General features: G+C 46.4%; 1 protein-coding gene across 1 annotated transcript; it reads right to left on the bottom strand.

The window, feature by feature from the left end:
* Positions 1 to 3308: 3308 nt before the first annotated feature.
* On the bottom strand, positions 3309 to 4361 carry LOC148143638 (uncharacterized). The gene has a single exon (XM_087975252.1). The coding sequence runs from the start codon at positions 4359 to 4361 to the stop codon at positions 3309 to 3311; it is 1053 nt and encodes a 350-aa protein (XP_087831378.1).
* Between the last annotated feature and the right edge of the window lie 20866 nt (positions 4362 to 25227).

Here is a 25227-nt window from a genome sequence, read left to right as displayed (position 1 = left end):
ATCAATGGGCTGAATGGCCCGCTTCCACATTGTCGGAATTCGATGACCCTCCCCACCAAAGGAGCATTTTATCTGCATCTATCCTGTCAAGCCCCTTTCAGAATTCTGCCAGTTTCAATAAAGGTATACAGCACAGAAACAGTCACTTCGGTCCAATTCGTCCATGCCGACCAGGATACCAAACTAAACCAGTCCCACTTGCCTGCATTTGGCCCATATCCCTCTAACCTTTCCATTCACGTACCCATCCAAATGCTGTTTCAATGTTGTCACTGTACCTGCATCTACCACATCCTCAGCAAGTTCATTCCACGTGCAAATCACCCTCTTTCAAAATGTTGCCCCTCCGGTTCCTTTTAAATCTCTCTCTTCACATTAAAAAAAAATGCCCCCTAGTTTTGAGCTCGCCGACGCTAAGCAAGAGCCCTTTGCTATTCACCCTCATGATTTTATCAATCTCAATGAGGTCACCCCCCCCCCCCCCCCAACTTCCTGTGCTCCAGTGAATAAAGTCCCAGCCTCTCCTTATAACCTCAAACCCTCCAGTCCTTACAACATCCTGGTAAATCTTTATTAAACCCTCTCTAATAGTATTATTCCTATTACACGGCCAACAGAACTGTACTGAGTACTCTAAAAGTGTTACATATTAATGAACCAAAGCCCACACCCATTCTAAGAGATGAAGACTATCTAAGTTTGTTCAATATATTCTATCAGTTGCATGACACTGAGTTCTGTGTCTTATGATGCTGTTCCATGAGGCTTATGTGTTGATGAGGCAAGATGGAACAGATGAGGCGATGGAGAATTACAAATCACGTAGGAAGGATTTAAAGAGAGAGTTAAGAAGAGCAAAGAGAGGATAGGAGCAGCCTTTAGCAAATAGAATACAGGAAATCGCTCAAGCTTTCTATCGATATGTGAGGAATAAAAGGATGATTAGGGTAGGAATAGGGCCAGTCAAAGACAGAAGTGAGAAGTTGAGCATGGACCCTGTATCGGTGTTCACTCAGGAAAAGAATGAGGTACGAGATATTAGACTCGAAAGGATCGAGGTCAGTTACACACAGGTGTTATCAATTTGAGAAGGAGTGAAAGTAGACAAGTCCCCTGGGCTGGATGGGATTTATCCAAGGATTCTCTGGGAAGCTAGGGAGGAGATAGCAGAGCCCTTGGCTTTGATATTTGAGTCGCCATTGTCTACGGGTTTAGTACCCGAGGACTGGAGGATTGTAAATATTGTGCCCTTGTTCAAGTAGGGCAGCAGAGTTGACCCAGGTAATTATAGACCAGTGAGCCTTACATCTATTGTAGAAAAGATTTTGGAAAGGATTATAAGAGAAGATTTAAAATCATCTAGTAAGCAACAATTTGATTTCAGACAGTCAACATGGTTTCGTGGAGGGCAGGTCGCGTCTCACAAATCTCATTGAGTTCTTTGAGAAGGTAGATGTAGATGAGGGTAGGGCAGTTGATGTGGTATACTTGGACTTCAGTAAAGCCTTTGATAAGGTTCCACATGGGAGGCTGATGGAGAAAATGCAGAGGCATTGAATTGAGGGTGATTTAGCAGTTTGGATTAGAAACTGGAAGAAGGCAGCGAGTGGTGGTTGATGGAAAATATTAAGTCTGGAGTCCAATTACTAGTTTTGGGACCATTGCTGTTTGTCATTTTTATAACTGACTTAGACACAGGCATAGGTGGATGGATTCGTAAATTTGCAGACGACACTAAAGTCGGTGGAGTACTGGACAGTTTGGAAGAATGTTACAGGTTGCAGGGGGAAATTTGGATAAACTGCAGAATTGGGCTGAGAGGTGGCAAATGGAGTTCAATGCAGCTAAATGCGAGGTGATGCACTTTGGGAAGAATAACAGGATGGCAGAGTACTTGGTCAATGTAAAGATTCTTGGTAGTGTGGATGTGCAGAGGGATCTTGGAGTCCATGTGCATAGATCCCTGAAAGTTGCCACCCAGGTGGATAGTGCTGTGAAGAAGGCATACGGTGTGTTAGGTTTCATTGGTAGAGGGATCGAGTTCCGGAACCGCAATATCATGCTGCAACTATACAAAACGCTGGTGCAGCCACACTTGGAATATTGTGTACAGTTCTGGTCACCCAATTACAGAAAGGATGCGGAAGCATTGGAAAAGCAGAGGAGATTTACCAGGATGTTGCCTGGTCTGGAGGGAAGGTCTTATGAGGACATGGGCCTTTTCTCATTGGAAAGGCGGCGGCTAAGGGGGGATTTGATAGAGACATACAAGATGATCAGAGGATTAGATAGGGTAGACAGAGAAAGACGTTTTCCTAGGATGATCACGTCAGCGTGTACGAGGGGGCATAACTACAAATTGAGGGGGGATAGCTTGAAGACAGATGTCAGAGACAAGTTCTTTACACGGAGTGGTAAGGGAGGGGAATGCCCTACCTGCTAAGGTAGTCAACTCAGCCACATTAGGGAGATTTAAACAATCCTTACATAAGTGCATGGATGATTTTGAGATAGTGTAGGGGAACGAGAATAGTTCACAGGTCGACGCAACATCGAGGGCCGAAGGGCCTGTTCTGCGCTGGATTGTTCTATGTTCTTTGTTCTAAACTTAGTGCAGGAGGCTGAAAGAAATGAGCAGCTTTAAAACAAAAACTTCTTGGAGCTCAAAGCTTTCAATGAGAGTCTGAGCCCGGTGGTAAGTTCAGGTAACCTTTATTGCAACCCAACTTTGTTACAGCTTCAGATCCCCCCAGCAAAAAGGCAGAGAAAAAAGTAGTTGCTTTTTGAACAGCTCAAGGTCAAAGTGCACACACCACACCTCCCCTTGTCCGACCCCCCCTCACTGTCTTTACTATTGGCCAGCAGCAAGTTGTCCCTTTGTAATTGGATCCTTAGTACAGCCGTAACCTGGAGGAAGTATTGCCTCACTCAGCAATTTCAACCCATACCTTGTCTCCAAGTAAGTTTCTCCCCACTCCTTTGCCAGGAAGGGGCAGTGTAGAGTCAACCAGACTGCTGTGGGTCTGGAGTCACGTGTAGGCCAGACCGGGTAAAGGATGCAGCTGGAACAACCGAGTGAATCATTTCCCACAATGGCGGTTCCCTTCCCTAACAAGGGAGAGTGTGAATCAGATGGGGGCTTTCTCCCCCGCACCACCCTCTCCCTGAAACACTCTCATCGTTAGATTCCGAACTCCACATTTCTGACCGAATACCAATTCTGCCATCTGTCGGGGAGGGATTCAAACCCGGAGTCCCTGGAACTGGGTTGATGGTCCAATCGATAATGGCACTCGGCCATCACTCCTTTAATCCCCCTGCGATGGCACGTGAACTCGCTGGTGGCTCCGCAGGTGGGAGGAGTGGGTGAAACCCTTCCCGCACTGAGAGCAGGTGAACGGCCTCTCCCCGGTGTGGATCCGCTGGTGGGTCAGCAGGTTGGAGGAATCGCTAAAGGCCTTGCCACACTCGGGGCAGCTGAAGGGCCTCTCCCCGGTGTGGATCCGCTGGTGACTCCGCAGGTTGGAGGAGCAGGTGAAGCCCTTCCCACACTGAGAGCAGGTGAACGACCTCTCCCCCGTGTGGACATGCTGGTGGATCAGCAGAGTGGAGGAATTGCTGAATGCCTTCCGGCACGAAGAGCAGGCAAAGGGCCTCTCCTTCGTGTGGATCCGCTGGTGCCTCATCAGGGAGGAGACGTCGGTATCGGCCTTCCCGCATTCAGGGCAGCTGAAGGGCCTCTCCCCCGTGTGGACGCGCCGGTGGCTCCGCAGGGCAGAGACGTGGGTAAAGGCCTTGCCACACTCGGGGCAGCTGAAGGGCCTCTCCCCAGTGTGGATCCGCTGGTGCTTCTGCAGGGCGGAGACGTCGGTATAGGCCTTCCCGCACTCAGGGCAGCTGAAGGGCCTCTCCCCCGTGTGGACGCGTCGGTGACTCCGCAGGGTGGAGGAATAACTGAAGGCCTTCCCACACTCAGGGCAGCTGAAGGGCCTTTCCCCAGTGTGGACACGCTGGTGCCTCATCAGGGAGGAGACGTCGGTAAAGGCCTTCCCGCACTCGGGGCAGCTGAAGGGCCTCTCCCCTTTGTGGACACGCTGGTGGCTCAGCAGGGTGGAGGAATACCTGAAGCCCTTCCCACAATCTGGGCAGCTGTAGGGCCTCTCCCCCGTGTGGTCCTGCTGGTGGGCCAACAGGTGGGAGGAATGTCTGAAGGCCTTCCCGCAGTCGGTGCAGGAGAATGGCCTCTCCCTGGTGTGACTGCGCCGATGAGTCTCCAGGGCAGACGGGACACGGAAGCCTTTCCCACAGTCGCCACACTTCCACGGTTTCTCCACGGGGTGGGATTCCTCAGGTTTCTCCATGGCCACAGCTTCAGCTGCACACAAACACGTGTAGAGCTCCTCCCTGCCGTGAAATCCCCTTCCCAGGCCGTATAACTGTTTCAGGCTCCACACACAGTGCGCTGCAACAGTGCGGTCTCTCGTCCAGTCCCACTGATGCTGAAAACTTCCTCAAACAGGAACCAAAAAGCGTTGATCCCTCTCACAGAAATCACAGTCAAAAATCGTTGCGGTCCTGATGGATTGTGTGACTGTCAGACATTGATATCAAAGTGAGGACTGCAGACGCTGGACAGTCAGTCGAAAAGCAGAGGAGGTCAGGCAGCATCTGAGGAGCAGGAGAGTCAATGTTTCGAGCGTAAGCCCTTCATTCGTTGATTTTGAAACATCAGTCTTCAGATTTTCAAATACTCTGCAAAAAGGGATTACAAAAGGGATCATCAGTGCAGGGTAGAAATTCAGAAAAAGCAATTCTACTTTCTGTGGAATATTGTTTTGTTGTACCACAAAATTGAAAGCACCATCCCACTCTCTCTCCCCCTCTGTTCTCACTCCGCTCTAACTAATTCCCCTGAAGGTGCTGATTCAGGATCTTACAAGGGCAGAAAAAGCAAAAACATCAAGACTAACATCTCTCTGAATTTTGGATAACTCCACCCGAAAGTTAATATCTTTCACAACACTGGGATCCTGCGGAGAGTGAGCAGGTCTGATTTTGAGAAGCAAAAAAAAGTGTCAATTCAGGGTAAACCTGCAATGCAGCTTCTTGTGGAAGGACCAGACACGAAATGGTTAATGACCCCAGGAAGGTGCGAGCAAAATGAGACATCAAGGCATTAACACCGACACACTTCAGTCAAACTCTTCTCCTGCTTCCAGTCAGGAGAAAGTGAGGACTGCAGATGCTGGAGATCAGAGCTGAAAATGTGTTGCTGGAAAAGCGCAGAAGGGCTCATGCCCGAAACGTCGATTCTCCTGCTCCTTGGATGCTGCCTGACCTGCTGCGCTTTTCCAACAACACATTTTCAGCTGCTTTCAGTCAGGGCAAAACATGCTCTGAAAGTCCAGCCTTCACAACCACACTTCTGCGTTCACTGAAGACAATTTGAGTCACACAGCACAGAAACAGACCCATGGCCAAATCTGTCCGAGTTGGCTATCTGGTCAGCAAGGACGAGTTGGACCGAAGGGTCAGTTTCTGTGCTGTACATCTCTATGACTCCAGTCACATTTGCCATCACTTGGCCCTGACCCATCTGAACCCTTCATATTCAGATGCCCGTCCAGGAGCCTTTTAACTTGTCATTGTACCAGCACCCACCACTTCCTCTGGCAGCTCACGCCATCGCTCAAGTGACTCCACGTTGAAAGCGTCAGGTCTGGTGCACCAGATGACATCAGGATAATCTTAGATCATTCCAGATCGCATCGATACTCAAGTCAGTGGCTTTCCCGATCAGGATGTTGTACGTGGTCAAACAGGTCAGTGGGTAGGTGATCCCCCACCTGTTAGTTCAAGTATCTCTACGAGAACTCCCTTGCTGGAGGATCCCTTGGAGACACTTCAACTGGACTTCATTGAGTTGGAGAAATGAGTTGAGTTACTATAAATAGGTTTTGCTTATTGTTGATGTCTTTTCTAAGCGGATTGAAGCCTACCCTCCTCCTAACACTACTGCTGAGACTGTGGTGAAGATTTTGATTCAGGAAATAATTCCCCACTTCAGTATACCTGCGTGCATTAGCTCGGACAATGGACCACACTTTGTCGGTAATATTAACGGAGAACTCTGTTCCCAACTTTGTATTTGTCGGCAACTGCATGGTGCTTATCCTCAGGCGGCCGGCCTTGTTGAATGTTTTAACCAGACGCAAAACTAAACTTGCCAAATTAATGGCCAAGTCTGGCCTCTCCTGGTTATGCTAATCCCTGTGGCCTTATTCCAGATGCGATCCATGTCTAAGGGCAAGATGCGACTGTCTCCAGTTGAGTGTCTCTCTGGTCACCCCCTCCGTACCCCTTGGAATGATTCAGCTCCCTTCTCAGTCCACTTCCACATGACTGAAGCAATCATTGGTTATGTTCTTGCTCTAACTAGTGTTATGCGTGCCTTTCACTCCCAGGAGCGTGCGGCCTATGGCGATGTTCCCTCCCTTTCAGCCTCGTCACGGGTAGAGCCTGGTTTGTTGGTGCTCATCAAGAACTGGACTGGCAAAGGTCTCCAACCTCGTTGGGATGGCCCCTTCCAGGTTTTACTTCCCACCCCTACGGTGGTCACAGTCGCTGGGCGCTCAGCTTGGGTCCAACTGCACCATTGTAAATTGATTGACCGCACCAATCAAAAGGGGGGGAAAGAGGAGGAGAGAATCCTGGAATCTCAACAAAAGGAGTGGACCCTGTCCATTTGGGTTTTTGAATTTTGCTGTTGTTCGAATGTTAATCTTATTACAGATACTTGAACTAAGAGGAGGGACATGTGGGGGATCGCTTATCTCCTCACCTTTCTGATCACGTACAACATCCTGATGGGGAAAGCCACTAAGTATGGCTGGGACCAGGAATGATCAGAGATTATCCACCACCCATGCTGAGGAGATGTCATCCAGTGCAGACCAGACGCCTTTGACGTGTGGAACGTGATGAAGATTGATTATTGCAATGGACTCTTACATCAGAAAGATCAGATGGTCCATCTGGACAGTAGAAATCAGTAAGAGTTATGTCTTTTTGATTTTACCTGCAGACGAAACCCTAGTGAGGATAAAAGTGATCAACCCCGTTATTATGGTAAATATTTTAAGGGCGCCCTCCCTTTTTGCAGGTCGGGCCGACTCGAGAAAAGGGAAACCTGATAGGGGAAACTCCTCAATCCACAAACAACTTATTTATACAGGCCCACAGAACGCTCTTCACCCCAGAGGCAGTAGTATGTTACTCCTCTCTATCGGGAGATGACTTACTTGCCCTGTCCCCAGTCCCCGATTTCATTCTATTCATCAGACTCCCTACTGCCGACCCTCCGCAGAGAAATACAGTATCACTTTCCAACACCATATGAGCCTCGTGCTACCTGTTTGCTGACATCTTTTCACTCGACTGCATGGTCGTATGAGAATTGCTTTAATGGAACCGGCTATGGGTGTGCAATTGTTCATGTTCCACATAACATCACCTGCCTACTTGAGACCTGTCACGCCCACTCATGTAAGACAAAAGGAGCCTTATACCTCCTGCCCATATACAAAGATGGCTTGCGTTCCACCGGCTGGGGAACAACAGGCCTTATGCGTCCTCAGTAACTATCCCCATCTCTATGTACACTCCCGGAACGGAACTATTCCCTTGCGCATTTATAGGTCTTTTCTCATTTCAGAATGTGATACTGTCACCAAGACCATGTGCAATAGAGTTAAGGGAGAGCCTAATGGGAACAGAATTCTGAGGACCATTGTCTACCAGATGTACAGCACAGAAATAGTCCCTTCGGTCCAACTCATCCATGCCGATCAGATATCCTAAATCACTAGTCCCATTTGACAGCACTTGGCCCATATCCCTCTAAACCCTTTCTATTCATATACCCAGTGAGATGCCTTTTAAATGCTGTAATTGTACCAGCCTCCACCACTTCCTCTGGCAGCTCATTCCTTACATGCACCACCCTCTAAATATAAGAGTAGCCCCTTAGGGCCCTTTTAAATCTCCCCCCAACCCTAAACCTATTACCCTCTAGTTCTACTCCTTTCCAGGGAAACACCTTGTCTATTCATCTTATCCATGCCCCTCATGATTTTATAGAAATCTGTAGGGTCACCCCTCAGCCTCTGGTACTCAAGGGAAAACAGCCCCATCCTGATCAGCTCAAACCCTGACAACATCCTTGCCAATCTTTTCTGAACCCTTTCAAGTTTCACAACATCCATGACTCTATGACATCCTTCCTACAGCAGAGAGACCAGTACTGCACACAATATTCCAAATGTGGCCTAACCAATGTCCTGGACAGCTACAACACAATCTCCCAAATCCTGTACCCAGACGATTGGGAAAGTTTTCAAAGCCCACAAAAGACAACCGGGAAAACATTGAGCTATGAACACCGGGCAGGTCGGGGGGGGAAGCCAAAAAAGTGCTGGAGCCAAGGCAGAGGAAGAACAGAGGATGCACAGCCGGCTTGAAGCTACATTTGCTGTACTTATACCTGTTGCATTTACTTGTGGAAATCGGGTGCATTTTGAAAAGGAAAACAGAAAAGATATCTACTCCTCCCAATCTCTGTCCTCCTCACCTGGTAACTAACTCCCATACCTGAGTTGACAGGGTCTGCTCTCTCCCTGGAATCACTCCCGTTGCTCCAAGTGAACAGATTTTCCCGCCCCAGGATTAGCCCAGACGGAGGGATTTTCATTCATTCAGTGTCACTTCCGCGTTGTGACGTCACGAAAGGAGCGGATGGGCGGGGCCAGGCCGGGGGCACGACCTGCGCCTGCGCTGTCCTGCACCGTTTGCAAATATCCCTTCGCTTCAGAGAATCCCCACAGTGTGGGAGCAGGCCACTCGGCCCAACGAGTCCACACCGACCCTCTGAAGGGGAACCCACCCAGACCCATTCCCCTACCGCTCTACATTACCCTGTCAAATACACCTAACCTGCACATCCCTGGGCACTATGGCCAATCCCAATCAAGGCCAGTGAGCAATGTAGTGATGTGGGAAATGAACATCACAGAATGATGGAGACAGGGAGAGTAAATGTACCAGCAATTAAAACTAGATTGCAAAGATCAGAAAAATGTAAACCGAAAACAGTGTGTCTGCATGTGTGCTGCTCTGTGACAAAAGTGAATGAATTGACTGCACACATTGAAGAGAATAATAATGATCTGAGACTCCCTACAGAGACATGGCTTCAGGACGACAAGGATTGGATCTTGAATATCGAGGGGGTAGTCAAACGGGAAGCTAGGTGAAGGTAGAGAGTTGGCATTGCTAATGAAAACACTGATCACAGTAATCCGGTGTAAGGTCGGATTTCAGGTCCTGGTTTCTCTGTCCTCTGTTGATCTCCTGTTCCCACAGAGTAAGATGTTGGTCTGTTCTCAGCTCTGCTGAAGTGTGATTCTCCAACACCCCACCGCCCCCCCCCCCATCCCTTTACACCTTCCAGAACAATACAACATTCAGTCAATCAAAACCCAATCCACTATCTCCCAGCCTGACAACCGACCAGACACAGAGCGTACCAGGGAATCAAACAAGAAAAGTGAAACAAAAAAATAGAAATAAATAGGTGCTCATGCTTAATGTTTGTCAATAGGAAGTAAACCAGAAATAGGGGTCTCCCAGGATAGTGCCCTACTTGAGGAATTCTCTTTGCTTTATATCTTACTATTAGTACCCAGCTATGACTTACAACAATAGTTATGCCAACAGAAATAAAGCATCTGTTACCAAATAGACAGAGATACACAGCACGGACATAAACTTTTTAGCTGTAAGCACACACAAGTCCATGGGGTGAATTTGCATTTGCAGAATTATATTTTCAAATAAATTCTATTTTGCTCAAAAATACACAATCTGCAAGCTGTCAGAACATGTTGTATTTTATAAATTCCTACTTTAGAAACAGAACTAGTCAGATTCAAGGTGGGGATAAAGACAGACTCTGACTTTTAACGCAATGTCTGAGCTGAGATTGGATTCAATTCCCTACAGTACGGAAACAGGTCCAACAGGTCCACACCAACCCTCCAAACAGTAACCCACCAGGCCCCATTCCCCATATTTACCCCTGACCAATGCATGTAACACACTGGGCAATTTAAGCATGGCCAATTCACCTAACCTGCATACTTTTGGATTGTGGGAGGAAACCGGAGCACCTGGAGAAATCTCATGCAGACACGGGGAGTATGTGCAAACTCCACACAGGCTGTGGGCAGTGGCTGGAATTGAACCTGGGTCCCAAGCGCTGTGAGGCAGAATTAAGAACCACTGAGCCACCATGCCACCCAGATGTTGTTACCTTTTGTGATAAAACCTTATGTTATCGAGATTTACATATGAATGATAGTTGCAACCCACTGTACAAGATGAGAGGTGTAACCATCCAGGTTTGTTCAATATATCATTTCAGTGGCAGGACACTTTAATCTTCTTCCATAAATTCTGTGCCTTATGATCTTGTACTGCACAACCACCTGATGATGGAGCAGTGCTCCGAAAGCTAGTACTTCTTGGTGTTGTGTGATGTTTAACTTTGTCCAGGTTCGGGTGGATTGACCATGCTAAATTACCCAGTGTTCAGTGTTGTGTGGATTCGGTTGGATTGGCTGTGCTAAATTACCCATGGTGTCCAGGTAGGGTGCAGGTTAGAGTGGATTCGCTATGTTAAACTACCCATAGTGCCCAGTGATGGGTTAGCTGTGGGAAATAGTTTCACAGTAATAAAGGTAGGAGGAGAAAGTGAGGTCTGCAGATGCCGGAGATTAGAGCCGAAAATGTGTTGCTGGAACAGCGCAGCAGGTCAGGCAGCATCCAGGGATCAGGAGAATCGACGTTTCGGGCATAAGCCCTTCTTCAGGAATAAAAGCAGGAGTCAGCCATTTTGCCCATCTAGCCTGCCCCGTTCTTCATTGCGATCATGGCCGATCTATCCATCGTCTCAGCTCCTCCTAGCAGCATTGCCCCAACTACCCTTAATTCCCCAACCATGCAAAAACCCATTTTGAATATACTTAATGAAGAGAATTTCATAGATTCACTACACTCCAGGAAAAGCAGTAGTCCTCACTTTCTCCTCCTCATCTCTGTCCTAAATCTACTCCCCCTAGTCTTGAGGTCTGGTCTCACCCACCAGCAGAAGTGACTGGATAGGGTTCGGCTTCATCCCCACAGTGCCATTTTTCCCATTTTTCGCCAAAATCGCAGATGTACTCCCTTTACTCAGTCGCTGTCTCACAAATGCAAGATTTCATTGGAACTTCTTCTGCTCCCAGGAAGGACAAAACATCTTTGAAAGCTGCTCTGAAAGCCCAGTCTTCACAACCACACTTCTGCTTTCTCCAAAGACGATTAGTGTCATACAGCACTGAAACAAACCCTTTGGTCCAATTCATCTGATCAGATATCCAAAACTAATCTCGTCTCATTTGTCTGCATGTGGCCCATATCCCTCTGAACCCTTCCTATTCATATCCCCATCCAGATGCTTTTCAAATGTTGTAATTTTACCAGCCGCCACCACTCCCTCTGGCAGCTCGTTCCATACATGCACCACTCTCTGCGTGAAGTTGCCCCTCAGGTCCCTTTGAAATCATTCCCCTCTCACCTCAAACAGGGTAGGACTCCCTTACCCTGGGCAAAAGACCTTGGGTATTCACCATATCCATGCCTCTTACAAACATCTATAAGGTCACCCTTCAGACTCTGATCCTTCAGGTGAGGATCTAAAATTTGAATTTAGGTTATTGTCAGACGCAACAAGTATATGTAGATTTTTACTAACCACAAAATGGCTTTTCAATTTAAAATAATAGAACAAAATGGCCGAGAATAATGATTGAACTCTGTGAACTTGTCCTGCTGTTTTGCAGAATTAAGCTAAAATCCAAAGATAAGAGGACAATGGAGTTTGTTTAAAATGAACACTGACACATTAATTGACCAATTGAACTAACCTTGAGCTGCTACCATGCATGATGATTTACGTAATTAAGACTCCTTTCCCAGGAAATATCATTGGATTAACCTGCTGTGAATCATGTCACCTTATTATATTTGATTGGTATTTTCTTGAAATTAAGGCTGTACTGTGTCTTAAAAAAACTTAAATAAATAATGTGTAATTTTCAAATGTAATTGCACAACTTCACCATGGAACACAGAAGCTTTAACCGCTGTGTTGCTGGACAGAATTGTGTCAAGATGCCTTATTAAACTGATAACCTTGCTTTGTACAGACTGCATTCCATTGATTCTTTAGACCAATCGTGAACCAAAAGGCCCCTTAAGAGGGGTTTAGATCTTCACTCTGGATAAGTTAGTCTGGCCAATTAACCCTAACTTGCACATTCCTGGGTACTACAGGTAATTTAGCATGACCAATCCGTTCCTGGACACGATGTGTAATTTAGCACAGCCAATTCACACAAACCTGCACCTCCCTGGTCACAGTGAGCACTTTAGCATGGTCAATCCACCCTAACCTGTCCAAAGTTAAAAAAAATCTCACACACCCAGGTTACCGTCCAACAGGTTTATTTGGAAGGACCAGCATTTGGAGTGCTACTCCTTCATCAGGTGGTTGTGGAGAATAACATCATAAGGCACAGAATTTATAGAAAAACATTAGTTTCCTGCCACTGAAATGATATATTGAACAAACTTGGATCGTTAAGCCTTTCAGCTTTCAGAGTGGTCTGCAGGTATCATTAATATGTAAATCCCAGAACTTCCTGAAAGACACTTTATTGAAATAACTTAAGGTTTTATAACAAAAGATATCATCTCAGCTCAGACCATGCATTAAAGGTGTGAGATCAGAGGTTGTCTGTATCCCAATCTGGAATCAGACTGGTTCTATTTCCAAAGCAGGAATTTATAAAATATTACCTGGATTGACTGCCTGCATGAACTGCCGAGTCTCACCCACGAGCTGAAATAACTGGATAGGGTTGAGCTTCATCCCACAGTGCATAGAATTCCCATTTTCCACCAAAATCCCAGATGTACTCCCTTACTCAGTTGCTCTCTCACAAATGCAAGACTTCATTGTATTCTTCTGCTCCCAGTAAGGGCAAAACACTGGGCGCCTCCTAGCAGAGCGCTTTAGGGAACATCTCCGGGACACCCGCACCAATCAACCACACCGCCCCGTGGCCCAACATTTCAACTCCCCCTCCCACTCTGCTGAGGACATGGAGGTCCTGGGCCTCCTTCACCGCCGCTCCCTCACCACCAGACGCCTGGAGGAAGAACGCCTCATCTTCCGCCTCGGAACACTTCAACCCCAGGGCATCAATGTGGACTTCAACAGCTTCCTCATTTCCCCTTCCCCCACCTCATCTTAGTTTCAAACTTCCAGTCCCCTTGACTTGTCCGGACATGTCCGACCTGCCTCGCTCCTTTTCCACCTATCCACTCCACCCTCTCCTCCCTGACCTATCACCTTCATCTCCTCCCCCATTGACCTATTGTACTCTATGCTACTCTCTCCCCACCCCCACCCTCCCCTAGCTTATCTCTCCACTCTTCAGGCTCTCTGCCTTTATTCCTGATGAAGGGCTTTTGCCCGAAATGTTGATTTTGCTGAAGCTCCTCAGATGCTGCCTGAACTGCTGTGCTCTTCCAGCACCATTGATCCAGGAAAAGGAGATAGGCAGGTCGGACAAGTCATGGGGACAGTGCTGAGCTGGAAGTTTGAAACGAGGATGAGATTCATCAGCTCAGTCGCCGTGCGGAGAGGCAGTTCTTCAAAACATTATTACAACATTATTTCCCAATGACAAAAACAGATTCACGCTGCCTGAACTTATACAAGTGCCCTGTCATCACATCTTTAATCATAGCTCTGAACATTTTCCCTCTGACAAATGTTAAGGTAAATGGTGTGCAGTTTCCATTTCTCGGTCTGCCTTTTTGAAGGAAGGAGTTTTCCAATCTAAAGAAACCTTCCCTGAAATTAATAAGGTTTGGAAAATTAAAACCAATGCATTAACTATTTCACTATCTAGTTTTTCTTTAAGGGTCTAGAATGAAATCCTTTGGGCACCTGGGACTTGAGCTTGTAGTTCCAACAGTTTACTCAATACTACTTCCCTGGTAATTGTAATTGTCTTTAGTTCCTCCTTCCCATTCAGTTCCTGATTTCCAGCTAGTTCTAGGGTGTTACTTGTATCCTCTCTAATGAAGACAGATTCAAGCTCTTTTCAATTCATCTACCATCTCTTTATCCTCTGTTATTGAATCCCCAGACTCATTTTCTACAGAACCAACACTTTCTTTTCTTAACTTTTTTTAAGAAAAGCTGATGAAACTTTCCTTCCTGTTTTTATATTTTTGGCTAACTTTCTAACTCTAATTGCTGTGCTCCTGCCTCCATGATTTCTGATGTTTGCCCCAGCTCTTAACTCTCGGATCAACCTGTCTGCATATTCTATAGAACTGACCTTGGTTAAGTGTTGCAAAACACACAAGGGCAAATTTTTCATCTCCAGAAAGTCTTAGTACTGAACACGATAACATTCACTTTGAAATATTGTTCATTCAAGCTTCACAAGCACACCCTCCAGGTTCAAAATCCCACAATAACACCCAGTTCTGTTATGATCTTTAATTTGAAGAGAAATTTGAATATCCAGTGATTAACTGGAAGAACTGTTCACGAGATTTTCACGTTTTTAAACAAAAACAAATCAACTGGATTAATTTAGCAGAATAGCACGTATGGCTTTAAATTGTAAATCTAGTTTTCTTTTGAGTGACGGAGCAAGTCTACACCAGATGAGGATCGAATACCTGGATTTAGGCTGTTGTCAGGAGCTTTTATTAACCACAAAATAGCATCTCAATATAAATTAATAGAACAACATGGCTTCAGGCTACACATTAACACTGTGTTTAAAATGGCTAAAAGCTGCATTTCTGCATTCCTGAGCTAACTGAATCACAGATTAAGCAAACAATGCCTTCTTCATAGTATGGATCTAATTCAGCTAGATAGGATATTACTGACCATCCTAGCTAACCTTGAAGCACAAGTATGAGGAGATAATGCGTGTGAAAAAACATTGTTTCCCAGGAAATATCATTGGGTTAACCTGTTGTCCATTATGTAATTTTATTGGATTTACTCTGTAATTAAGACTGTACTGTCTCTTAAGAAACATATGAAAATTGATATTTTATTCCAAGTTAATCATGCAGTTTCTCCAAGGAACACAGAATCTTTTAATATCTGTGTTGCTGGACAAATCTTTGCCCGGCCGTTACAAATTAAAGTGTGAAACCTTGCTGAAGCAAACCATAATCCTAGTGTTCTTTTGACCGATCTTGGAACTGAGAGACCCCTCCCAGTGTTGAGATCTTCAACTCTCACTGTGCTTTTGGTGTGTCCCATGATTACAGAGACTTGTGGGAACATAGAGGATTTGTAACCCCCAGGGGGCAGATCAATAGTAATGCTGTTTTGTCCAAGCAATCTGGCAGCTATCAAGATGTTCAGCTCACGCTGAGGCAATGTTAACAGTCTCCAAAGGAATGAGCAGATGGATGCTGCTGCCAAGCAGGCAGCCTGACACCCCAAACTTCTGGTCCCATTGGGTCCCCAGCAAAACCCAGATAGAGACAATATGGAGACAGGTACGCCAGGCCTGGGTATGGGACTGAAATCACAGGGGAGGCCCCCTGCTGAGCAGCACAAACTATGGCCTCAAATAGGATTCTCCCTCAATTCTCAAACCGAAATGTGGGTGACCCCTGATGGACTACTTTGTGTTCCTTCTTTGCTGCTGCCTTTTTCAATTGATTATGTGCATTATGTGCAAGGAGGGAATGGTTAGTACTGTATTACAAACCTGGTGTCACCCAGATTTCCAGAAAGCAGATAGGAAAAGAGCTGGAGCATGTTTAATTTGTAAACAAACAGGATGCATGGTTTAAGAGGGATGCCCTGAGGTTGTTAATCACCTCCTTGCCTGGTCAGCCTTTTTTACTTGTCGACAAATTGCTTTTAGAGTCATAGAGATGTACAGCATGGAAACAGACCCTTTGGTCCAACCTGTCCATGCCGACCAGATATCCCAATCCAATCAAGTCCCACCTGCCAGCACCTAGCCCATATCCTTCCTATTCATATACCCATCTAAATGCCTCTTAAATGTTGCAATTGTACCAGCCTCCACCACATTCTCTGGCAGCTCATTTCATACACGTACCACCCTCTGCATGAAAATATTGCCCCTTAAGTCTATTTTATATCTTTCCCCTCTCACCCTAAACCTATGCCCTCTAGTTCTGGACTCCCCGACCCCAGGGAAAAGACTTGGTCTATTTATACTATCCATGCCCCTCATAATTTTGTAAACCTCTATAAGGTCACCCTTCAGCCTCCGACGCTCCAGGGAAAACAGCCCCAGCCTGTTCAGCCTCTCCCTATAACTCAAATCCTCCAACCCTGGCAACATCCTAGTAAATCTTTTCTGAACCCTTTCAAGTTTCACAACATCTTTCTGATAGGAAGGAGACCAGAATTGCATGCAATATTCCAACAGTGGCCTAACCAATGTCCTGTACAGCCGCAACATGACCTCCCAACTTCTGTACTCAATACTCTGACCAATAAAGGAAAGCATACCAAACACCTTCTTCACTATCCTATCTACCTACAACTCCACTTTCAAGGAGCTATGAACCTGCACTCCAAGGTCTCTTTGTTCAGCAACACTCCCTAGGACCTTACTATTAAGTAAATAAATCCTGCTAAGATTTGCTTTCCCAAAATGCAGCACCTCGCATTTATCTGAATTAAACTTCATTTGTCATTTCTCAGCCCATCGGGTCCAGATCCTGTTGTAATCTGAGGTAACCCTCTTCACTGTCCACTACACCTCCAATTTTGGTGTCATCTGCAAACTTACTAACTGTACCTCTTATGCTCACATCCAAATCATTTATGTAAATGACAAAAAGTAGAGGGCCCAGTACCGATCCTTGTGGCACTCCACTGGTCACAGGCCTCCAGTCCGAAAAACAACCCTCCACCACCACCCTCTGTCTTCTACCTTTCAGCCAGTTCTGTATCCAAATGGCTAGTTCTCCCTGTATTCTGTGAGATCTAACCTTGCTAATCAGTGTCCCATGGGGAACCTTGTTGAATGCCTTACTGAAGTCCATATAAATCACATCTACTGCTCTGCCCTCATCTATCCTCTCTGTTACTTCTTCAGAAAAACTAAATCAAGTTTGTGAGACATGATTTCCCACGCACAATGTCATTTGACTATCCCTAATCAGTCCTTGCCTTTCCAAATATATGTACATCCTGTCCCTCAGGACTCCCTCCAAACAACTTGCCCACCAATGACACCAGGCTTACTGGTCTATCACCCTTCTTAAACAGTAGAACCATGTTAGCCAAGCTCCAGTCTTCCGGCACCTCACCTGTGACTATTGATGATAATATCTCAGCAACAGGCCCAGCAATCACTTCTCTAGCTTCCCATGGAGCTCTAGGCTATACCTGATCAGGTCCTGGGGATTTATCCACCTTTATGTTTCAAGACATCCAATACTTCCTCCTCTGTATTTTAGGGTGTAGGTTAGGGTGGATTAGCCATGCGAAATATGGAAAAAGGGGTTAGGTATGGGTGGGATGCTCTTCAGAGGGCCAGTGTGATTCTATGACTCCCACCACAAAGGAGCATTTGATCAGCATCTATTCTGTCAAGCCCCTTTCAGAATTCTACTGGTTTCAATAAGATCACTTCTGGTTCATAGAGGCAGACAACACAGAAATAGACCCTTGGGTCCAACTCGTCCAATTCCCAAAATAACTAGTCCCACTTACTTACATTTGGCCCATATCCCTCTAAACCTTTCTTTTCATGTACCCATCCGAATGTCATTTAAATGTTGTAAATGTCCCCGCATCTACCACTTCCTCAGCAAGTTCATTCCATATGCAAACCACCCAGTACCAAAACGTTGTCCCTCAGGCTCCTTTTAAATCTCTCTCCCCTCACTTTTAAAACTATGCCTCCTAGTTTTGAGCACTTCTTCACTAAGGAAGAGCCCTTTGCTATTCACCTTACCTCCACTCCTCATGATTTTATAAATCTCAATGACATCACCACTCAACCTCTTGCACTTCAGTGAAAAGTGTCCCAGTCTCTCCTTATAACTCAAACTCTCCAGTCCTGGCAATGTCTTGGTAAATCTTTACCAAACCCTCTCTAATAGTATTCTTCCTATTCCAGGGCCACCAGAACTGTACTTAGTACTCTAAAAGTGGCCTCACCAACATCCTGTACAACCTCAACATGATGCCCCAACTCCTATACTCAATGGTGTGAACAATGAAGGCAAGTGTGCTAAACACCTTCTTAACCACCCTGTCTCCCAGTGATGCAGCTATGCACCTGAATCCTCCCATGTCTCTGTTCTCCAACAAGGCTCAAGGCCCTACCATTACCTGTATCGGTCCGCCCTTCCTTGTTTCAGCAAAATGCAACCCCTTGCTTTTATTCATACTTCTCTCATACATATACACACACATACACCCCCCAACACTCTCACAGGCTTATACTCTTTACCAAGCATGCACACAAACTCACATGCACACACACACAAATAACTCCACAAAGTTAATTTGAATTGGCAGAATTATTTGCAGATACATTCTACTTTGCTCAAAAAGTGCAGAAACTGCAGGCAGCCAATCCATGTAATATTTTATAAATTCCTACTTTGGAAATAGAACCAGTCTGATCCAAGATTGGGGTATGACAGACTCGAACGTCACATCTTTAATGCATTGTCTGAACTGTTAGCCTTTTTAAAAATAAAACCTTAAGTCATCTCAAGAACGTAACTTAAAAGATGTTCTGGGATTTACAGATTAATAAAACCAAAACCTGCAATCCATTCTCAAAGATGGAAGACTTAACAGCAATCTCGGTTTGTTCAGTATATCCTATCAGTTGCATGACACTGTGAGCTTTTGCTATAAATTCTGTGTCTTTTGAACCTGCTCCACAGCTACCTGGTGAAGGAACAGCGCTCCGAAAGCTAGTGCTTCCAAATAAACCTGTTGGACTATAACCTGGTGTTGTGTGATTTTTCACTTTACCCAGGCCAAGTCCACCACCGGCTCCTCCACATCGTTTCCACTGAACACAGCCCACACCTCCCGATGCTGCCAGTAAACTTTACAATGCCGATGAAATGATGCACTCTACAATCCTGAAAAATTCACAATTTCTAATGATACTGGCTCCTCATTCACCTGATAGACAACATTGGAAGCTTAGTGCAGGAGGCTGAAAGAACTGATCAGCTTTAAAACAAAAACCTCTTGGAGGTCAAAGCTTTCAATGAGAATCTGAGCCCGGCGGTAAGTTCAGGTAACCTTTATTGTGACCCAACTTTGTTACAGCTTCAGATCCCACCCTGCAAAAAGGCAGAGAAAAAGTAGCTGCGTTTTAAACAGCTCAAGGTCAAAGCACATACACTTCCCCCCCCAACCACCACCTCACATTCTTTACTAATGGTTAGCACCCAGTCGTCCCTTTGTAATTTGATCCTTGGTACAGCTGTAACCCGGAAGAAGTATTGCCTCACTCAGCAATTTCAATCCAAGGATGCAACTTGGCCATCACTGTTTCAATTCCCCTACAGGTGAACTTGCTGGTGCCTCCGCAGGGCAGAGGAGCAGGTGTAAGCCTTCCTGCACTGACAGCAGGTGAACGGCCTCTTCCTGGTGTGAACCTGCCGGTGGGTCAGCACGGTGGAGACCTGGGTAAAGCACTTCCCACACTCTGGGCAGCTGAAGGGCCCCTCACCTGTGTGAACCCATTGGTGGGTCAGCAGGGTAGAGGAATTGCTGAAGGCCTTCCCACACTCGGGGCAGGGGAATGGCCTCTCCCCAGTGTGGCTGTGCCAATGAGAGTCCAGGGTAACAGAAACTTTTCCCGCAGTCACCACACTTCCATTGTTTCTCCAAAAGGTGCGATTCCTCTGTTTTCTCCATGGCTGAAGCTTCAGTTACACACAAACACGCATACAGCCCCTCCCTGCCGTCAATTCCTCTTTCCCAGCTGTATAACTGCTTCAGGCTCTACACTCAGTGCGCTGCAACAGTAGGGTGACTCATCCAGTCCCACTGATACTGAAAGCATACTCAAACAGGAACCTAAAAGCTTTACTCCTTCTCACATATTAATAGTTGAAAATTATTGCGGTCCCGATGGATTGAGTGACTGTCAGACATTGACGTCAAAGTGAGAACTGCAGACGCTGGACAGTCAGAGTCGAAATGTGTGGTGCTGGAAAAGCACAACAGGTCAGGCAGCATCCAAGGAGCAGGAGAGTCAACGTTTCGGGCATAAGCCCTTCATCTGTTGATTTTGAATCTTTCGACTTCAGATCTTCAAATACTGTGCAAAAAGGGATTATAAAAATTATCACTATCAGACCAGGGTAGAAATTCTCAACAAGCAATTCTACTTTCTGTGGAATATTCTTGTCTTTTGTTATTCCACAAAATTGAAAGCACCATCCCACTCTCTCTCCCCCTCTGTTCTCACTCCGCGCTAACAAGGACGGGTTGGACCGAAGGGTCTGTTTCTGTGCTGTACATCTCTATGACTCCAGTCGCATTTGCCATCACTTGGCCCTGACCCATCTGAACCCTTCATATTCATATGACCATCCAGGAGCCTTTTAACTTGTCATCGTATCAGCACCCACCACTTCCTCTGGCAGCTCACGCCATCGCTCAAGCGACTCCACGTTGAAAGCGTCTGATCTGGTCCACCAAATGACACCAGGAAATTCTCAGATCATTCCAGATCGCATCGATACTCGATCAGGATATTGTACGTGATCAAACAGGTCAGTGGGTAGGTGATCCCCCACCTCTTAGTTCAAGTATCTCTACGAGAACTCCCTTGCTGGAGGGTCCCTTGGAGACACTTCAACTGGACTTCATTGAGTTGGAGAAATGAGTTGAGTTACTATAAATATGTTTTGCTTATTGTTGATGTCTTTTGTAAGTGGATTGAAGCCTAACCTCCTCCTAACGCTACTGCTGAGACTGTGGTGAAGATTTTGTTTAAGGAAATAATTCCCCACTTCAGTATACCTGCGTGCATTTGCTCGTACAATGGACCACACTTTGTAGGTAATATTAACGGAGAACTCTGTTCCCAGCTTTGTATTTGTCGGCAACTGCATGGTGCTTATCATCCTCAGGCGGCCGGCATTGTTGAATGTTTTAACCAGATGCAAGACTAAACTTGCCAAATTAATGGCAGAGAGTGGCCTCTCCTGGTTATGATAATCCCTGTGGCCTTATTCCAGATGCGATCCATGTCTGTGGGCAAGACACGACTGTCTCCAGCTGAGAGTTTCTCTGGTCACTGCCTCCGTACCCCTTGGAACGATTCGGCTCCCTTCTGAGTCCACTTCCACCACATGACCAAAGCAATCATTGGTTATGTTCTTGCTCTAACCAATGTTTTGCGTGCCTTTCACTCCCGGGAGCGTGCGGCCTACAGCGATGCTCCCTCCCTTTCAGCCTCGTCACGGGTAGAGCCTGGTTCATTGGTGCTCGTCAAGAACTGGACTGGCAAAGGTCTCCAACCTCGTTGGGATGGCCCCTTCCAGGATTTACTTCCCACCCCTACGGCGGTCCCAGTCGCTGGGTGCTCAGCTTGGGTCCAACTGCACCGTTGTAAATTGATTGACCGCACCAATCAAAAGGGGGGAAGAGGAGGAGAGAATCCTGGGATCTAAAAAAAAGGAGTGGACCCTGTCCAGTTGGGTTTTGAATTTTGCTGTTGTTCTAAAGTTAATCTTATTACAGATACTTGAACTAAGAGGAGGGACATGTGGGGGATCGCTTATCTCCTCACCTTTCTGATCACGTACAACATCCTGATGGGGAAAGCCACTAAGTATGGATGCGACCAGGAATGATCAGAGATTATCCACCACCTATGCAGAGGAGATGTCGTCCAGTGCACCGGACCAGACGCCTTTGACGTGTGGAACGTGATGAAGATTGATTATTGCAATGGACTCTTACATCAGAAAGACCAGATGTTCCATCTGGACAGTAGAAATCAGTGGGAGTTTCCATGTCGTTACCATGTTTTTTTGATTTTACCTGCAGACGCAAGCCTAGTGAGGATAAAAATGATCAACCCCGTTATTATGGTACATATGCCCAGGAACATAGTCCCTTTTTGTAGGACGGGCCGACTCGAGAAAAGAGAAGCCTGATAGGGGAAACTCCTCAATCCACAAACAACTTATTTATACAGGCCCACAGAACGCTCTTCACCCCAGAGGCAGTAGTATGTTACTCCTCTCTATCGGGAGATGACTTACTTGCCCCGTCCCCAGTCCCCGATTCCAATCTATTCATCAGACTTCCTACTGTCGACCCTGCGAAGAGAAATATCACTTTCCAATACCTCGGGTCTGTGTATACAAACAGCTGGTGTAACACTGGCTGGGGTACAGCAGGCCATATGCGGCACATGGACCTGGAACGGAACCCTTCCCTTGTGCATTTACCGGCCTTTTCTCTTTTCAGAACCTGATACTGTCACCAAGACCATGTACAATAGAGCTAAGGGAGAGCCCAATGGGAACAGCATTCTGAGGACCGTGGGCGGTACGGTGGCACAGTGCTTAGCACTGCTGCCACACAGCTCCAGAGACCCGGGTTCAATTCCTGCCTCAGGCGACTGACTGCGTGGAGTTTGCACATTCGCCACGTGTCTGCGTGGGTTTCCTCCGGGTGCTCCAGTTTCCTCCCACAGTCCAAAGATGTGCAGGTCAGGTGAATTGGCCATGGTAAATTGCCCGTAGTGTTAGCTAAGGGGTAGATGTGTAGGGGTATGGGTGGGTTGCGCTTCGGCGGGGCGGTGTGGACTAATAGGGGAAACTCCTCAATCCACAAATAACATATTTATACAGGCCCACAGAACGCTATTCACCTCAGAGGCAGTAGTATGTTACTCCTCTCTATCGGAAGATGACTTACTTGCCCCGTCCGCAGTCTCCGATTCCAATCTATTCATCATTGTTTCCACACTGTAAGTAACCTAATCTAATCTAATCTAAAACGTCGACCCTTTACTCCTGTAAATCTGACCAGACCCCCTGCTGTAACATTTCAGTAACCTATTTTGACAAACTCTCCCTAATATACACCAAACCAGACTATTATTTCTTAAGGTAAAGGTAAAGCTACCAATTTCCTTGTCCTGGATGGCAAAGATGTCCCTCATAAGGTCACCATCGGAGCCCTTGTTCCCACAACAGTACCTTGTCCTGGCCAGTGGACAGGTCGATGGAACCTCCATCTGAGGAGGATGCAGCGGTCGGTGTCAGCCAACCTTGCTCCAATTGGAAAGATCCCAAGGGACTGCGGGACAATACAGGACACCCGATAGGCTGGGGAATCCAGAGTACCCTGGGGTTGGAAGGATCGGCAGGAGTGACAAGTTAAAAGAACCGCAATTCCCTCTTTTGCGGCCTGACCATTCGAGGAAATAAGACTAAAGAGGCTCTGGAACAGAGTAAACTGGGATTATCAGACCTGTCTTTACTCTATGCAGAATCAGTATGCCTGAGACTATATACTCGCCCGGGAGGGTGAGGTCTGCACCATTGTCCAAGATAAATGCACTATGGGCATTCCCGATCTCACTGGCAATATTAACTAAGACACAAGCAGAGATCCAGAATGACTGAAGGGACCAGTTGGGGAAACTGCAGATCAGGCTCATGGTACAATTGGCTTATCAATTTAGCTATGTCTGTTTGTCGGTATTGGTATTGTTCGGTATTTAATTGCTAGGCTTATGAGGTCCCTTAGTGATATAGATTTGCCCCAGAAGATGCTCCTTCTGCGATCCGATGGCTCACCCACACGTGTCGATGGCGATGATAAATATGACCAGATGAGCTGTGAAGATGGTGGTGCCGCTCTGCAGGATGTTAATGGCTGGACCACCTTGAAGGGCATTCGTTTGGACTAGCCTTCTCTTTCAGTGATCTCGGTGCAATCAAAGGGAGGAATGAGGGTACGGGCATCTGGGTGAGAAAGTCTATAGCCTTAAAACTTGTCTTTAAACATTTAGATTAAAATGTAATGCTGAATTATTGAATACATTTACTGCACTAGAAAATAAACAGGCAGGAAGGCTCAGAAAGAGGAGAGAACTTAAAGATAGGGACACCTGGGCTCACCAAGCGATAACAGGATGCTGTGAGGCAATTAAGAACGTTTGCCTCAGCATCAGTGAATCTGTGTGAACAGGACACCAAGTGATAACATTCACAGCCGTTCCCTTGTGAGACCATTTCAGTGCCGAGGCTGTTGGAAAATTAACTCTTAGTGCTTATCTGCTATGGGTTGAAATGAATTGCATTTTGGGACTTTATGATGATATTGAGTAGCCATTACTGGTTATTAAATACAAACTCTGTAAAAGGAAATATTGATAAAGCTTTACCATACTTGCTGCAGCCGAGACTCCAGTGGAGAAAACAGGCCGCGGGCATACTTCCAGCTTTGGGATGGCCACGCCCCCTTGTCCTTGTCCCGGCCCTCCTCCGCCAAAGCGACGCGTAAGTCCCGCCCCTTCTGAACGCAGATTGTAAACCCCGCCCCTCTTGGTAAAGCCCGCCCACCCAGGTGTATTTGGAAGCAGAAGCTTCTGCAGCGCTGCTCCTTCTGCGGGTAGCTGTGCTGCAGGATCATAAGACACAGAATTAATAGCAAAACATGACAGTGTTATGCAACCGATGCAATATTTGGAACAAACCTGGACCGCTGCTGAGTCCTTCATCTTTTAGAATGGGTTGCAGGTTTCAGTTCATCAATATATAAATTCCGGAACTTTAGATCAGATTCCCTCCAGTGTGGAAACAGGCCCTTCGGGCCAACAAGTCCACACCGACCCGCCGAAGAGCAAAACACCCAGCCCCATTCCCCGTCACCTAACACTACGGGGCAATTTAGCTTGGCCAATTCACCCTAACCCACACGTCTTTGGACTGTGGGAGGAAACCCACACAGACGTGGTGGGGGGGGAGGGAATTGAACCGGGGGCTCTGGTGCTGTGAGGCAGCAGTGCTAACCACAAA

Source organism: Chiloscyllium plagiosum, unplaced genomic scaffold (assembly GCF_037043375.1).
Source record: "Chiloscyllium plagiosum isolate Xiang-an unplaced genomic scaffold, Cpla_swu_hap1 HiC_scaffold_27, whole genome shotgun sequence".
Taxonomy (NCBI): Eukaryota; Metazoa; Chordata; class Chondrichthyes; order Orectolobiformes; family Hemiscylliidae; genus Chiloscyllium; species Chiloscyllium plagiosum.
This window is presented reverse-complemented; position numbering and strand designations above follow the sequence as displayed.

What these genes read in the sequence shown, in the direction of transcription:
- LOC148143638 (XM_087975252.1), bottom strand. Translation starts at nt 4,361, where the DNA reads ATGGAGAAACCTGAGGAATCCCACCCCGTGGAGAAACCGTGGAAGTGT.